Source organism: Procambarus clarkii, chromosome 28, assembly GCF_040958095.1.
Source record: "Procambarus clarkii isolate CNS0578487 chromosome 28, FALCON_Pclarkii_2.0, whole genome shotgun sequence".
In the NCBI taxonomy this organism is placed as follows: Eukaryota; Metazoa; Arthropoda; class Malacostraca; order Decapoda; family Cambaridae; genus Procambarus; species Procambarus clarkii.
The window spans coordinates 449,038-462,444 of record NC_091177.1 but is presented as its reverse complement, the minus strand read 5'-3'; the positions used below and the strand labels follow the sequence as shown (position 1 = coordinate 462,444).

The window sequence follows — 13,407 nt, the reverse complement described above, 5'->3', positions numbered from 1 at the left end:
GTTGCTAGATGCTATTGGAAAGCATTTTGGCCACTTATGCTTGCTTCTCCATTTTATGACTTTAAACTTTATATAAAGTGTACTAGTACTATTCATTACCTTTATCAGAAGTGGCTTTTAAAACAGTGCTGTAATACTGTTTATATTTTAAATAAATTAAACATTTCATGGTACAGTGTTAAAAACATTAAGAATAAATCCATTAATAATTGTTTTGTTAAAATTCACATTACTGTATATTTGGTCCTCATGTAATATAATACCTCATAGCAAAGTAATACATATTTTGCTAACAATATTTTAAGTACTACAGAATCTTGTAATAAACTAGACACTTCATATGGTCACAAGTTTGCCATCTTTTATGGAAACAAAGGTTTTGTGCTTTGTACATGTTTAGAATTTTCTCTGTGCACCTAATTAACAAGTCTGAACATTTTTTGACATGCAAAAATATAAATTTTAACAGAGACAACACCATCCCTTACAACAATGGAGACACTTCTAAATGGTACTGTGGTAAAGCGTCGCTTGCCCTTCATCAGGGCCCTTGTAGCTTACAGTAGTATGGAGTTCTGTCAACACAAGAACAACTTCCGTTCCTTGTTTGCACAGTGGCTCAGTCGGCATCTGCATGGAAAAGTGTTAGTATTTTAATTTTGTTATGTTTTATACGTGCTTTAAGGGCCATTTACGTATATGCCATATGATTACCAAACCACAGACCAGAAAATTAAGAAATGACGATGTTTTGGTCCATCTTGGACCATTATCAAGTCATGTAATAGAAGAGAGGAAGGGACAGACAAATAAATAAGGTATGAGTGAGATGAGTGGTGAGGAGCAGGTAAAAAAAAAGATGAATTAGAGAGAACTTGTTCCTCAAGACAGTCTTTCAGAAGCCGTTCTTGGTATGTTTGGCATTAACAAGGCAAGCTTACCTTATTTATTTGTCTGTTCTTTCCTCTCCTGGAAAGAACAGACGTTTCTTAAGGGAGAAGACGTAAGAAGACCTTAAGACCTTTGTAAGACCTTTCTTAAGACGTAAGAACGTTCCTTAGGGAGCCAGTCGGCCGAGTGGACAGCATGCTGGACTTGTGATCCTGGGTTCGATCCCAGGTGCCGGCGAGAAGCAATGGGCAGAGTTTCGTTCACCCTATGCCCCTGTTACCTAGCAGTAAAATAGGTACCTGGGTGTTAGTCAGCTGTCACGGGCTGCTTCCTGGGGGTGGAGGCCTGGTCGAAGACCAGGCCGCGGGGACACTAAAAAGCCCCAAAATCATCTCAAGATAACCTCAAGATAACCTGTATTATATTACCTGATAATGGGCCAAGATGGACCAAAACATCATTGTTTTTTCGTTTCATGACGTGTGGTTTGGTATCAGCAACTTTATTGGGATTCATAGTCTGCATATGGATCCCACAGTGAAGTCTTACTCTTTTTAATTTCTTTGATTCTTTACCTTCTTTCAAACAACCTTATTCAAACAATTATTCACCTAGCATTCAAGACTTTCCTTCTAACTGCCAAATGTTGCAAGAACCAACTCGGTATTCTTAGAGTTTCTTGCGGAACAAGTTCGCATTCACGTTTTTCTCATGGCTGCTACTCGCCTCTCATCTTACTTTTACATTATTTATTTATTTATTTGTCCCTTTCTCTCCGCTATCACATGACTTATTAAAAGAGAGCAAAGAGACAGGACAGATAAAAAAGCCAAACTCGATAAAAGTCAAATGTGTATGAATGTACTCTGGCTTCATGTCCCCTGACACAGTGACTTAGAAACAGAATTGACTTCAGAGTTTTTAAGGTCACCCTATAATAATAATAATAATAATAATAATAATAATAATAATAATGATAATTTTATTCACAAGAAGGTACAATGGGTTGGTGAGATTACGTTAGATTTGTATTTTTACATTCTTGAAAAGCCACTAACACAGTGTTTCAGGCAGGTCCTTAATCTAACAAATCAGGTAAGATGAAAAGGTACATATTGTAGCAAAATTGTCAATCAACATATAACTAAAATATTAATTGACAGAGGTAATTATACTGAAGATATGTCTTAAGTACTAATATTGGAGAAGTTGGTACTACAAGATATAGTGAGAGTTTGAAACACAAGGTAGGAAACTACGATGATTAAATTATGTACTTTTTGGTTTTACTTTTGAATAAGGCATAGGTTGGACAATTTGTTAATTAATTAGGTAGTGAGTTCCATAGACTGAGTCCTTTTATTTACAGTGTGTTTGCATATATATTAGTTTGACTCTAGGGATATCAAAGAGAGATTTATTTCTGGTGTAGTGCTCATGAGTTCTATTACACCTAAGAAGGAAAAGTTTCAGCTCAAAATTAGCAGAGTACAGTATACTGTACTGTACAGTACGAGTGTCAGAGTTCTAGATTATATTAACATACAATATAGTATACATAGCATAAAACTTAACTTTTGTTGCAGGTAATGTATTTCCTACATATGTGCCTAATTCACAAGAAGAATAGAAAACATTAGCTGTAAGAATGTAAAAAGAATCCTTATACACTGTACTTTACTATCAGTTGCAATTTAATTAGAAGACAAATATTAATTGTATATTTTTCCCGTTTCTTTCCTGGCCATCAGCAGGCATGTGGAACCTCATGATATCGAGTTCTTCAGCAAGCCAGATTGTGCCATAAGTAAACCACTTACCGAAGATCGTATAAACCGTAATCGTCCTCAACCTGAAACAGATGAAAAACTTCCCAGCTTAGTAGATAATGAAAAAACAAATGTTTACTTCTATGTGACAAGTGCTGGCAAAATTAACCCTAATTTAACTAAACAATTTCCACTTTTCCCAATGGATCTTGAAATTAGTAAAAACTTGACATATTTGATATCAAAGGTGAGACTAAGTGTACACGTAAATGCTAATAACTGCCTTTTACTATCCGAGACTGAATGAATTTCGGTATATTATCTGAATTGACCTACTTAGTAAATTAAAGACATTAAAGATAAACATATTTTTCTTACTTAGGTGTCACAGTTGGAAGTAATGACAGCCAAGGATGACCTTGTTGGTCCGATAATTACTGACCCGCTGCACGAAAAGGCCGCTGCAGTTGGTACCTCCATCATTGTAATCATTGTTGTCTGCAGCATTGTTGGGGTTACCATTATTGTGGCACTTCTCTTCTTTGTAAGTTGGCTCTCTTTTCTATGTACAGTACATGAGCACAAGTCAAAGAATAAATTTGTTGGTTTTAGTCACTTCATGCTTGTATGTGCAGCTCTTATATTGAATACATGCACCTCATTTTCAAATCTTGTCTTCTAATTTATCCATTTATGGATAATTATAGTAAAGCAGAGTTCTTTACTGTTATAAATATGATTATAGCTTTAGTTTTTTAAACTCCTACAAAAGATAAAAATGAGAGTTTGAAATACTCTCCATAATTACCATTACATAGCCATTGAGTTTCAAGATCATATAAACCAAAAAATTTGGATTGAAATGCTTTACTACAGCAGGCTTATAACCCAGCACCCACTTGCATGTCATATATTTTATTTTAAGAAAATAATATTTCATGTTTTGTCTGTGGCAACGATAGTGTTTATCAAATTCTAAAAATATAGAGCGCCATTGGATTTAATTATGGTACTGTATATATATACCACTGCTATGAGGTGTCAAAGGGTACATGATGATGACCATTTAGACATTTCAGATTCATGAGTACACTATTGCATTTTTCCCCTCTTACACCAATACAGACATGTATCATTGTTTGTGTCATTTAATACAGCATAAAAGTTCAACTTTTATTTATTTATTTATTTATACAAGAAGGTACATTGGGTTTGAGAGAACATAGCATTGATGTTTTTACATTCTTGTAAAGCTGCTAACATGCATAGTATTTCAGACAGGTCCTTATTCTAACAGATAATTTTAAGTAAGTAATTTCTAGCAAAATTTAGTAATGTTAACAGGTAAATTGTAACAATTTTTGACTAAGATTAGTAGGTACATTACAGTAAAATTTGAAGATTATAAACAGGTACATTGTAGCATAATTTGAGGATTATTTCTAGGTATAATGTAGTAAAATATGTGTTCAATATAACAACCATGATATGAGATGATAGCAGTGATTACATTGGTGAAGTTGAATGGCTTAGGCACATGTATTGGCGCAGACCACGTATACACAGGACTTGGGCACACACACATTAACTTACAAACTATTAACTTATATATAACTTACTAAAAGTTCTCATTTTAGCATTATTGTTAGAGGAACAAACATAGGGTATGGGAATAGGTCCAATTAAATATGGGGGTAAAGGAGGCAAGGCCAATTAAACATTGGGTAAAACTCGGGTACTCTCGGTGGGCAGGGATACCTGGGTAGAGACTTCATTATTCGGTGATTACACACAGAAATCACAATTGAGTGATGCATCAAATGAACAAATTCTCAAGGGCCGTGACGAGGATTTGAACTTGCGTCCGAAAGCATCCCAGACGCTGCCTTAATCCACAAATCCTTATGGATTTGTTCATTTGATGCATCACACAATTGAGATTTGTGTGTGTAATGAAGTAAGGGCGAAGAGAGAGAATGGTCTATTGACATAGCTCGAGTGCATGGGGAGTTGTGTAAAACCCTGGTTTGTGCCTCGGGGGAGGCTGCAGGATCCAGTAAGTTCAGTAAAACTTTGGTTTCAACTCCTTTTTACCATGGCGTATCTCAGTCAATTATGGCAGCATCTGGGATGCTCTCGGATGCAGGTTCGAATCCTCGTCACAGCCCTTGTGGATTTGTTTATTCGGTGATGTTTGGCAAGATCTAGATCCAAGTGTTGGCAAAACATTATTCTGTATATTTAAGGGGAAGGGGTCTTTGTCCTCTTATAAGTATAGTTTCAAGGATTTGAAATTTTTTGTCAGTGGTAGGTGAAGGATACATGCCTAACCATTTCTGTCCCACCTGGAAATAGAACACAGGATGGGTCCGTCTAATTACCACAAGCTACACAAGCTTCAGAAAGCTTCCTGGCAATACGTTAGTAATGAATAAATATGATATGTTAGGTTAGGCTGACCTAACCTATCCTAACCTATCCTAACCTAACCTAACTTAACCAAACCTAACCTAACCTAACCTAACCTAACCTAACCTAACCTAACCTAACCTAACCTAACATAACCGGCGCTTGGATTGTCGACTTGATTTGGCGTCACCAGCTTTTTATTTTCGCCTAATTTCTTTATAAAAAGATACTTTTTCAGATTAAAATTATGTTTTTTCGTGTTGTACATTCAGCACCAACATTATAATGAGTAAATATATCATATTTATTCATTACTAACGTATTGCCAGGAAGCTTTCTGAAGCTTGTGTAGCTTGTGGTAATTAGATGGACCGCACAGGATCCCTGACTGAGTCAAGAATGAAACCAAATGTTCTATTGCATTTTCCTTTTCCATTGCATTTGGGAGGTCACTGCACAATTTGGGACCAATTGTTTGGCTGTCATAGCCAAACAATGACAGATTTCATATTTTATTTTTCTGTTTTCATATGTAATGAAAACTAAAAAATTTAATTGTTATTAAGTTTCTGAAGATAAAGAAAAATAATATTAATGAATGTTTTACCTTAATACTTTACCAATAATTTAAAATGAACAGAATTAAAAATGATGCAGAAGAGCTGTCCTTATGTTTTTAAGATGGTTGTGAAGAGACGAGGTGCTACTAACAACTATTATGGACGCCGCTGCACACCTGTGAGCATGGATGCATACAGTATGGACAGTGTTTCTGTATACCGTTCCTTCAGGCGCAAGAGCAAGAGACGCGCTTCTGGAAGATCTGTCAAGTCTTACTTAAATCAGGCCTTTGATGATCCAGTAAGTATACTGATAGTATATTAATGGTTATAGTATAAAGAGATTTTCCTGAATAAAGCCTTGCTATGGTAGCTCTCATTTCTGTTGACACTTTTTCTGTAAGATGTTTGTGTAGGATTATTATTATTAATGTAATAATTTGACATGAATGTCAAATTCACATGAATGTCAAATTCCTTAAAGAAATATCTAGTTCCCCATAATGACCTCTCCTGAAATCAGGCTTTTCAACTGCTTCAACCTCATTTTCTTCCAGATTATAATGCAATGCATACTTTATTCCCAAAAAGACATGGTCACTTTTACCCGAGGGAGGGAGGGAGGTACTGAATGTCAAATATCTCCCCCTCTTTCCTGGTAAATATCAAATCCAGCATGGAGGGAACATTCCCTTCCCTCATCCTCATAGCTTGTTTAACATGCTGAAACATGAATGTTTCCAGGATGAAGTTTACGAATCTACAAGTCCCAAAATCTTCTGTTCTAGCTTCATATGCCTCCCAGTTTATGGATTTCAAGTTGAAGTCGCCAACTACCAACAGTCGTGATCTGTCTTTATCAGCTCTTGCTATAATCTCTCTCATTATTGTTATAAGACCGTCTCGTTTAATATCCAGCATGTGTTGCATGGTGGTGGACTATATGCATTTATGATTGTTAGTTTATCATCCTGATTGCAGATCTCAAGTGCTATTATGTCAATGTCTTGTGGTTTGGTAATCATTATTTAATTTACCTTTAGGTGTTCTTTCACCAGCGCAGCAACGCCGCCACCTTTCCTAATTTTTCTGTTCCATCTCCAGACTGAGTAGCCCCTTGAGAATATGACCTCATTTAAAATATCATCTTAGTTTTGTCTCCGTGAGTGCAAGAATGTCTGGTGTCTGCAGCTGTATTACATCACTTAACTCTAGTATCTTTGATCTTGCTCTATGTTGGTGTTTGCAATTTTCAGGAACATGTTCCCCCTCCCCTTATTCTTCACTACCCATTTCTCTAGTGATTTTGTTGGTTTGCCTTTTTGTATCATTTTATTGGTGTGACGGGAAAGTGTAGAAGTGTCGGTGTTCGGCAGTCCTCCTAATGGCTGGTGTCAATGCCTATCACATTTTAGAAAAAAAAAAGATTGACTGCTTGGCTGTTGTCTGTGGTAAAGTAAGGGAAGACATGCAAAACACACAGTATTAACAATGAAACTTTAATTAACTTTTAAAAATTATGAACAAAGAGAACCCCTTTGGCTATGTACAGTGCAAACAAACAAGTAAAAAAATATAATATAAAAATTAAGAACAAGGGTGACGTTACTCTACAAATAAAATAAAGACGAAAGAATGATTAAACAGGTGCTGAGAATATAGCGCTAGCTGAGAACCTCCACCAATAAACAGAGTGTATATCAGTTGGTTGTTCACAGCTTGAGAGCACAAGGATATTCTGACTTCAATGGCTGGTTCAGGCCCAGACATCGACTTGGTAGAGGGTGCAGGTGTGCAGTCGGCGGGTCACCAATCAGAAGCAGGCAGGCTGGAATGGTAGTTTGCTGGTTGACGACGGTGGCAAGCCGGCATGGAGGGAGTGAGAAGTGGGGGGGAGTTTAGGGTACGTTTGCCTCCTGGTCAAAACGTTTTGTGCTACTGGTAGACGTATCTTGAAGGTAGCTTCTTAGTGTTGTATATATATAAGTAACTTTACGTAGGGAAGAGCAGGCTCAATCTCTCTTGAAAGAGATTACCATCACACTGGTCTGCCTACCCCTATAACTTTGTAGAAAAAGGAATTGATTTCTTTTTCATTCCTGCTCTCATTTAGACGTTTTACCTCAACGATATTTAATTTTAGCTTCTCTCTGTCTTCTCTGTCTTCTCTAGCTGTCTCTCTGTGAAACTTAACACTGAACTCTGGTCAAATGCCTCCTTCACCTGCTGCAAATGCCCAACATCAGGTACTCGCATAAATATGTCAACATACAGTACCTGCAGTATATGGCAGGTTTTAAGTCCATATTAATTAGGACTCTCCGCTCTCTGGTGCCCATGTAAAAATTCATGAACAGGACACCTAGGGGAGAACCCATGGTGACCCCATCCACTTGTTTATACATGTGCCCATAGAGTGGAGGGTCCTAGCACTGGTCCCTCTGTTTTGTGACCAGTTCTCACCAGGATGATCAGTCATTGGGGTCCGCTTTTCCATTGGGCTCGCAGCACGGTGCAGTGTGGCTCTCGCTGCAGCGGATTCGGCTCGATCAGGGCTCTGTGATCTGGCTTTATTCGGACTGCACCCTGGTGGTTCATTGTCTGCACCAGGGGGGGGGGGGTTCTCTTCGGTCTGCTGCTCTTTGGGGCTGTTCACTTTGAGTTGCTCTTCTGCCGAGTTCCCTGTGCAGTTCAAATTTTGGGGAGTGTCCACACAAATACCCCCTCCCCCACATTTGGGAGGTGTTTGGGGTGGGACAGCCTGTCTTGGTTCATTCCTCTGTCCAATCTGTGAACGGTTGATGCCGACTCCTTCAGTTGGCTTTGCCGGACGTTTGGGTGCCTTGACATGGACCTCCTCGCGTTGGCTTTGTCTCGGCATCTCCCAGTCTACGTGCCATCCATCCCCGACTGCGATCGAAGCCTTTGCAGTGGATTCTTTTCAGTAGGATTGGTTGGGGGTTGGGGGTTCCTCTACCTCTATCCCCCAGTCTAGCTGTTGCTTAGAGTTCTGCCTCAGCTTGAATCCTTTGAAGGAAGGGTGATTCTCCTGGCTCCATGGTGGCCAGCCCAGCCTTGGTTTCTGGCACTGCTCGTTAGGTGTCCGAACCCAAGAGTTTTTCTGCGGCTCTGCCTCTTCCCTCCCTCCCTCCCTCCCTCCCTCTGATTGACGGTTTATCATCAGTCTACGAACTGCTGGTGTCAGCACTTGGTCTGCTGCCTGGGCAGGGCCCCTCTTCCCCCTCCCAGGGGAGGGAGGTCGCTAACGAGTGGGCGCGCTGGTTGATAAGACATTTCCTTGTTTGTTGTTTCCTGTGGGGGGGGGGGGGGGTTCCTATGTTTCCTATGGGTTGCAATGTTTTACCAGTAGGGGTTTGTAATGGTTTACCTACTTTTCTGGGTGATACCCCCAGTTGATGGCAGACATGACTATGAGTACTCTCAAAAGTGAAGTGTTCATAAGCCATTGCTCCCTGCACCTCTGAGGGAACTCAGGTTTTGGATCATGGTTTCCAGTAGGCAAGAACTCTAATAACTGATGCTCTAGACTAATATAACCAATATCAGTCTTTTAGCTTCAGGTAGCTGCCAGGGCTCAACCCAGAAAATGGCGTTTCATTACATTCAACGCTGGTTTTTTACATTCTTGCAAAGCCATTAGCACACACATACCAATCCTCTTTCTAATTTACATAAATGATATGTTTACAGGAGTGGAATCCTACATGTCAATGTTTGTGGATGATGCAAAATTAATGAAAAGAGTTGTGACAGATGAGGATTGTAGGATCCTCCAAGAGGACTTAGACAGGTTGCAGAGATGGTCAGGGAAATGGCTACTGGAGTTCAACACAAGTAAATGTAAAGTTATGGAAATGGGATCAGGTGATAAGCGACCAAAGGGACAGTACACAATGATGGGGAACTGCCTACCTGTAATGGTCCGAGAAAGAGACCTGGGAGTGGACGTAACACCTAATCTAACTCCTGAGGCACATATACATAGGATAACGACAGCAGTGTACTCTACACTGGCGAAAATTAGAACTTCATTCAGAAACCTAAGTGAGGAGGCTTTTAGGGCTCTTTACACTGCCTACGTGAGACCAGTCTTAGAGTATGCCATGCCCCACCTGAAGAAATACATAAGGAAACTGGAGAATGTTCAGAGGTTTGCGACGAGGCTTGTCCTAGAGTTACGAGGGATGGGATATGAAGAGCGTCTGAAGGAACTGAATCTTACGACACTAGAGAAAAGAAAGGAGAGAGGAGATATACCTGGTTGATACCTGGTTGATGGGGTTCTGGGAGTTGTTCTTCTCCCCAAGCCCGGCCCGAGGCCAGGCTCGACTTGAGAGTTTTGTCCACCAGGCTGTTGCTTGGATCGGCCCGCAGGCCCACATACCCACCACAGCCTGGCTGATCAGGAATTTCTCTTAGAAAACAGTCCAGTTTTCTCTTGAAGATGTCCACAGTTGTTCCGGCAATATTTCTTATAGATGCTGGGAGGACGTTGAACAACCGCAGACCTCTGATGTTTATACAGTGTTCTCTGATTGTGCCTATGGCACCTCTGCTCTTCACTGGTTCAATCTTGCATTTTCTTCCATATCGTTCACTCCAGTACGTTGTTATTTTTTATTTTATTTTTTTTTTCTACATTTTACTGTGTAGATTTGGGACCTGGCTTTCCAGTATTTTCCATGTGTATATTATTTGATATCTCTCTCGTCTCCTTTCTAGAGAATACATTTGGAGAGCTTTGAGACAATCCCAATAATTTAGGTGTTTTATCTCATCTATGCATGCCGTATATGTTCTCTGTATTCCCTCTATTTCAGCAATCTCTCCTGCTCTGAAGGGGGAAGTGAGTACTGAGCAGTACTCGAGATGTGACAACACAAGTGATTTGAAGAGTACAACCATTATGATGGGATCCCTGGATTTGAAAGTAATCGTAATCCATCCTATCATTTTTTTGGCTGACGCAATATTTGCTTGGTTATGCTCCCTAAACGTTAGATCGTCGGACATCATTATTCCCAAATCCTTGACATGCTGTTTTTCTACTATGGGAAGATTTGATTGTGTTTTGTACCCTGTATTATGTTTCAGATCCTCATTTTTGCCGTACCTGAGTACCCGAAATTTATCACTGTTAAACATCATGTTATTTTCTGGTGCCCAATTGAAAACTTTGTTGACATCTGCTTGTAATTTTTCAATGTCTTCAACAGAGGTAATTTTCATGCTGATTTTTGTGTCATCTGCAAAGGATGACACGAACCTGTGACGTGTATTTTTGTCTATATCTGATATGAGAATAAGGAACAGTAGCGGTGCAAGGACTGTACCTTGAGGTACAGAGTTTTTAACTTCGCTTGGACTCTATTTTATTTGATTGACTGTTACTCTTTGTGTTCTGTTCGACAGGAAATTGAGTACCCAGCATCCTACTTTTCCAGTTATTCCCATTGACTTCATTTTGTGTGCTATCACCCCATGGTCACATTTGTCGAATGCCTTTGCAAAGTCTGTGTATACAACATCTGCACTTTGCTTTTCTTCTAGAGCTTCTGTGATTTTGTCATAGTGGTTGAGTAACTGTGACAGGCAAGATCTTCCCACTCTAAATCCATGTTGTCCTGGGCTGTGCAACTCATTGTTTTCCATAAAATTTGAAATTTGATTCCTAATCACTCTTTCAAACACTTTTATTATGTGTGATGTTAGTGCAACTGGCCTATAATTTTTTGCCAAGGCTTTACTACCCCCCTTGTGCAAAGGAGTTATGTCTGCAGATTTAAGTGCTGCTGGTATCTCCCCTGTATCTAGGCTCTTTCTCCATATTACGCTGAGTGCTCACACTACTGGTACTTTACATTTCTTTATGCATTCCATGAGTAATTCCATGAGTCAGGCCTAGGAACTGAGTACATAGGCATATTGTCAATTTCTCTTTCAAAGTCTTCCGAGTTTGTGGTAATATCCATTATATTATCTGCAGCTTGAATGTCATTCATAAAGCAACTGTCTGGGTCAGGGTCATCAACTTTCATGTTGTTTATTGGTGTGCTAAACATAGCCTCATACTGGCTTCTTAGAATTTCACTAATCTCTTTGTTGTCCTCTGTGTACGTACCTTCATTTGTAATTAATGGTCCAATACTGGTCGAGGTTTTTGATTTTGATTTTGCGTATGTGAAAAAATATTTTGAGTTTTTCTTTATCTTTTGTATAGCTTTGTTCCAATTCCATTTCCTCAGACTCATATGATTGCTTCAACGTTTGTTCTATTTCTTCGATCTCCCTGCTTAGGTTTATTTTCCTTGCTTGTGATAGTTGTGTCTGCCGAAGCATTTCCATTATTTTTTTCCTTCTCCTGTACAGTTGTCTGTGTTCTCTTTCTAGAGTGGTCCTATTTCTGTCCCTCTTCACAGGCATGTGCTTCAAGCAGACCTTGTAAGCTTTAGCTGTCAGTTGAGCTATTCTGTGTGTGGGAGTTTTGTCGCTTAAGGCCATCTCCCATTGAATGGTTGCAAGGTCTACATTTATTTTTTCCCAGTCGATCCTCTTATTGTTGAAATTGAATTGACTGAATACTCCTTCTCGCTTGTTGGGTCTCTTAGACCTACTACCGTTATTTATGCTAGTTTGCACTTCAATGAGCTTATGGTCTGAGTATGTAGTATCTGAGATTGTAATGTCTCTGATTAGTTCATCATTGTTTGTGAATAACAAGTCTAGTGTGTTTTCGTTCCTAGTCGGTTCTGTAATTTGTTGATTGAGCAAGAATTTGTCACAGAATCTCAAAAGTTCTCTGACTTGTGGTTGGTTATTTCCCAGGTCATTTCCTGCTATGATATTTGTGCTTGCCATTCTCCATCTTAGACTCGGTAAATTGAAATTTCCAAGGAAGATAATATCTGGAGCTGGGTTTGCTAGGTTATCAAGTATGTTTTCTATTTTGTGCATCTGCTCTGTGAATTCCTCAACCATTGTATCTGGCAGTTTATATATTAGAATAATAATTAGGTTTAGTTTCTCTACCTTAATTCCAAGTACAGTGGTACCTCGGAATGCGATTGTCCCTGTATGCGAGGTTTTCGGAAGGCGAGCAGTATTTACTCCAAAAATTTGTCTCAGAAGGCGAGGGTTACTTCGGGACGCGAGTTTATTGATACGCGTACAGGTCGACCTAGCGCGTGGTGGTTCGGCGATCGTCGCCCCTCCGCCCCGCCGCCCCTCAGTTTACCATTGTCTCGCGCTCAGTGACTACCCCCACATCAATTCTTCTCGCGGATTTTCAGTGTTTTGTTGGATTTTTGGTGATTTGTCTATACAATTTGTTATTATATATCTCACCATGGGTCCCAAGAAAGCCAGTGGTAAGGATAAAGGCCAGAAAGCTCATGTGAGGATGACAGAGGAAAAACAAGAGATCATTCGGAAGCATGAGAACGGTACACGTGTTGTTGAACTTTGTAGGCAGTACAACAAAGCCACATCAACAATATGCACTATACTTAAGAAGAAAAATAAGATTATGGGTGCTAAAGTGGCAAAAGGAGTAAGAACATTAACGGCACAAAGACCACAAATACTTGAAGAAGTGGAAAAGTTGTTATTAATTTGGATACACGACAAGGAGTTGAGGGGTGATAGTGTTTCGGAGGCCATTATTTGTGAGAAAGCCAGGGTGTTGCACGAAGACCTTCTAAAGAATACCCCTGCAACGAGTGATGCAGATAAGAAAGAGTTTAAGGCAAGCAGGGGCT

The 13,407-nt window shown here is 39.5% G+C and overlaps 1 protein-coding gene and 1 long non-coding RNA gene across 7 annotated transcripts in view; one reads left to right on the top strand and one right to left on the bottom strand.

The window, feature by feature from the left end:
• Positions 1-13,407, top strand: part of LOC123754903 (uncharacterized) — a 265,794-nt gene that overhangs the window by 222,165 nt on the left and 30,222 nt on the right. For 3 of the 6 annotated variants that reach the window (XM_045737236.2, XM_045737235.2, XM_045737237.2), the window contains exons 6-9: positions 470-644; positions 2,643-2,907; positions 3,043-3,204; positions 5,730-5,930. In XM_045737236.2, coding sequence (XP_045593192.2) covers positions 470-644; positions 2,643-2,907; positions 3,043-3,204; positions 5,730-5,930 — 803 coding nt within the window. The remainder of the gene's footprint in view (positions 1-469; positions 645-2,642; positions 2,908-3,042; positions 3,205-5,729; positions 5,931-13,407) is intronic. The other 3 variants (XM_069332768.1, XM_069332770.1, XM_069332769.1) reach the window with 3 other exon arrangements.
• Positions 130-13,407, bottom strand: part of LOC138369501 (uncharacterized) — a 55,921-nt gene continuing 42,643 nt past the window's right edge. The window contains exons 2-4 of the long non-coding RNA XR_011229828.1: positions 3,039-3,222; positions 2,712-2,743; positions 130-630 (exon numbers count right to left, since the gene is read on the bottom strand). This is a non-coding gene — a long non-coding RNA (uncharacterized lncRNA). The remainder of the gene's footprint in view (positions 631-2,711; positions 2,744-3,038; positions 3,223-13,407) is intronic.